The sequence below is a fragment of the Mandrillus leucophaeus genome, unplaced genomic scaffold, assembly GCF_000951045.1.
Source record: "Mandrillus leucophaeus isolate KB7577 unplaced genomic scaffold, Mleu.le_1.0 Scaffold21, whole genome shotgun sequence".
Taxonomy (NCBI): Eukaryota; Metazoa; Chordata; class Mammalia; order Primates; family Cercopithecidae; genus Mandrillus; species Mandrillus leucophaeus.
The window spans coordinates 7,220,067-7,223,823 of record NW_012102143.1 but is presented as its reverse complement, the minus strand read 5'-3'; the positions used below and the strand labels follow the sequence as shown (position 1 = coordinate 7,223,823).

Sequence of the window (3,757 nt, the reverse complement as noted above, 5' to 3'; positions counted from 1 at the left end):
CTGCCTCAGCCTCCTGAGTAGCTGGGACTACAGGCACCCGCCACCACGCCCAGCTAATTTTTTGTATTTTTAGTAGAGACAGGGTTTCGCCATGTTGGCCTGGCTGGTCTCGAACTCCTGACCTCAAGTGATCCACCCACCTTGGTCTCCCAAAGTGCTGGGATTACAGGCGTGAGCCACCACGCCCGACCTGGACCAGGGTTTTCTGTTTTTTGATGGAAGTGAAATCTCTTTGTAATCCACTAGGTTTTCATAGTAAAACCATCTTATGCCTGAATATTAAACCTATTTTTCGTAAACACAAGAACACTTTAATTTTTCATTAATTTACAAAGTAACATCACCTGCCTATGCCTACGATAAGGTAGCAGTCTGCATTCTTATGGCAATTAGCTGTTACAAACTGCTTCTTGCCTCTAAAGTCAGATCATGAAGGGATAGGTGTTAATCTAAGGTTACATGTATGTTACTGAAACACAAAACTGCCAAAATCTTACTCTGCTGTTATGAATGTTTACCATCAGCATTATTTTGTTATTTAATATATGCTCATTGATTGTAGCTTCAGCGCGTGCCAAGCAGTTGACTTAATAGGATCATCTTGTGAATTTGTTTACATGATGCCAAGCATCGAGTCATGTTTTCTTTAGTGTGTGTGCTTATACAGGTGTTAAACACTTTTTCTCTATTTTAAACTGAGCCTTCTTTTTAATATATTCCTAAAAAAGATATGTAAATAAGCTCTCAGAGTTTGTGTGATGATTTGTTGAGCCTTGCTGGACAAGTGGTTTGTTCGTGTGCAAACCAAACTTTCTTTACCCAGTGCAATAGATTTGTTTGACTGCTTGTGTCTTTTTATGACCTGTTTGCCTTTTAGAAAATTGGTAAATAAAGCGAGTATATTTTTATTTTTACTTGTATGTATTTTTCACATAGCACAGAAGAAAACCTGAATAGAGATCAAAGATTATTAAAAAAAATTTTTTTTAAAGGAACTCCAGAAATTCTGCATTAAAGAATCTTACATCCCAAAGGCTGCCTCGCAGTCAGCTCCCTTATAGGGTTTGATTCTTGCTGGCTCGCTTTCTTCCTCTGTGTGTCACACACACACCCTTCTTCAGGCTGCAGAAATGAACTTTGTGTAATGCAAACCTAATCGTGTTATGACCCACAGTCTTCACTTTCAGTTGGAGGGGTGCAGCTGTCTGGCTCAGCTCCAGAGTACCCCCAGCTCTGCCTCCACGCACCTCTCTCTTCCCTGCATCGCTGCCCTGGGTTACCTGGCCTTTCCAGGCTGGCTGCCTGTCTTTGGGTCATCAAGGCTAGGTAGGGTTAAAGGTGGGGCAGTCAGGAGGCTCCACCAGAAAGGTCACATGTATCCATTGCGAATGATATGGGCAGGGCAGCATAGTCCCCTGACCCCAGCCCTTCTCTCACAGTGATGAATGAAGCCTTGTGAGGCCAAAACTGTGGAAGCCCTAAGAGTTGCTCGCCACCCCTCCCACTCTTCAAACCATGACCCTGGGGGTGGAAACAGAGAACTGAATGGATCCTGAACCCAATGCCCCGCCTCCGAGAAGCTCCCTGAGCAGAAGGGAGGGGCTCTCCTCTGTCTGCTAGGCTGGCTTCCTAACTCCAAGTGCTGATGGGATAAAAGGCAAAGCCTCCTAGCAAGCACAGAGGCCTCTGCAAACTGCCCTAAATGGCCAAATATGGTGGTTTCACTGAACCTCTGAGTGCTTTTGGGAGACTCTTAATTATATTTTTATTTACCAGATAACCCCAAGGGTTTTATTTCCAAATTAAATGGAGATTCTGAGTCTCCTGGGCAGATTGCCCACAAGGGGCCTGGACAGTCTACAGGCCGCAGCTGCCTTTGTTCCCCCCAGGGATTTATGGCCTGCCACCCCCACTGCTAACTGGTCCCCCGCAGCAACCACCACCCTGCCCAGCCTCTGCTGGCCTCTGTTCCTGGCTCTAGGGAGATCAAACGGCTCAAATGCTCAGGAAGTCCATACTCAGACAAACTTTGAAGGCAGGACTGGCCCAAGGGACAAACGGCAGGAAGTGTTGGCTAGGGGAGGCTGCTGTGAAGGAGGGAGGGAGGGCTTGGTGACCCCAAGATAGGCCAGGCTTCTGGGACAAAAAGGCTATGCCAGCAGGCCAGTGCACTGCTAAAGGGAACTGAAGCTGACCTTGCAGAGGGGACCTTGGGCAACTTCCAGTCCAACCAAGAAGGATTTTGCTGATGTACAGCCTTCTCTACTCTCCTTCCCTCAACCCCCACCCACTCCACTGTCAGACAAGGCTTTTGAGGTCCCTAGTCCTCCCTTTAGCCTCCTCTCTCATAACTCCTATCACCTGTCTTTTGTTTTTACAAGGTCAACTTTATATCATGTCCCATAACCATAAACAATCCTTCCTTGCCTTCTGTATAGATTAATTCTAAACGTTAAAACCCTCTGAACAGTGTTACATTGTTGTGGCTGTGAAAACTGTTGTCTCCTGAGCCAAGTAATGTGCTAAGATTACATTTCTTTTCTTAGGAAGCTTTTGTTTTCCCTAGAGTTCCTAGTTTTTTTTTTTTTGTTTTTTTTTTTTGCTTGCACCATTTGCCTTTATCATGTCCTCCCTGCCCCTGAAATCCAGTTCCCCATCCAATCAAGTGTTCAATCAGGCTTTACCCAAAGTCCTCTTTTGGGGCCCTGATCATCCTGTTGCAATATAAATTGCCTAACATAAAGCAGATGTTTTAGGATGAGAGCATCCTAAAACATCTACTTGGCCTTGTTCGTTTGGATAATGAGAGGAGTGTAAATCAGTTTGCAAACTTGGGAGTACAAGAAATATCAGTGAGTTTACTTTTCCCTATCACAGTTTCTCAAAGTAGTGGAAATGTCATTGTAGTCACTTGGGGGAGTGGGCGTTCTCCTTCCCTGGGGTGATGTCTAAGTGGTGAAGGAGAGTGAAGTCACAGAACAATAATCCACTTCCTTGGGATCCACCACTCCAGCCCCACCCTGCCGGCCCCACCCTGCCGGCCCCACTACTGGGCAGGTGGGGAGTGTGTGAAGTAAAGGGGTAGTTTCACACCCAGGTGAGTGATGCTGGGCTGGGGGAAATCTCAGGACCCTGCTCACAGAGCAACCAGGAGCCAAAGCAGGGACAGTTGGGAGCGGGCAGGAGGGGGTCCCAGGTAATTACAGAGGTCAGTGAGGTGACTTAGGTGACTTTGGGAGCCTTCAAACCTCTCACCAAACTCACCCAGCGGGAAGCCTGCAGGGGTCCCTCTGGTGGAGAGGCAGAAGTAAAGGGGCCGTGGGAGGCCGGTCAGATCTCTCTAGGGGCAGTGGGGCGGTAGGTCTGCAGCCTAGTCCTGTCGCTGCGCTCAGCTGCTGGGGTCCTGTGATGTTCCCCTCCCACGCGGCCTTCCAGCCCATCCTGCCAGGGACACCCCTCACCTTCCCTACCTAGCAGCGCTTCTGTGAGGCCAGGCTCTGCTGGGAGTGCGGGGAGGTGGACAGGGGGTCCTAGGTCAGACTGTGCCCTTATCCAGGGACGCTTATAGCCTGGAGGGGCTCCGAACAGACCCTGACGATCCCAGCACGGGTGAGTAGAGGGGACTGAGGAAGGCAGGTGCTGTGCAGGGCAGGCTGGTGGTCGGCTGGCTGGGGTCCGAGAAGGCGTCTCCGCGTTCCGGCTCCTCCACGCAGCGTCTGGACTGACGTCGCAGGAGCCCGGCCGGGGTCCCCAGGGC

At 49.2% G+C, this 3,757-nt stretch overlaps 1 protein-coding gene across 1 annotated transcript in view; it reads left to right on the top strand.

Moving 5' to 3' along the window:
• The first annotated feature begins 1,163 nt into the window (after positions 1 to 1,163).
• Positions 1,164 to 3,757, top strand: part of HES6 (hes family bHLH transcription factor 6) — a 5,475-nt gene continuing 2,881 nt past the window's right edge. Inside the window, exon 1 of the mRNA XM_011980337.1 lies at positions 1,164 to 1,326. Within this exon, the coding sequence (XP_011835727.1) occupies positions 1,164 to 1,326 (163 nt within the window). The remainder of the gene's footprint in view (positions 1,327 to 3,757) is intronic.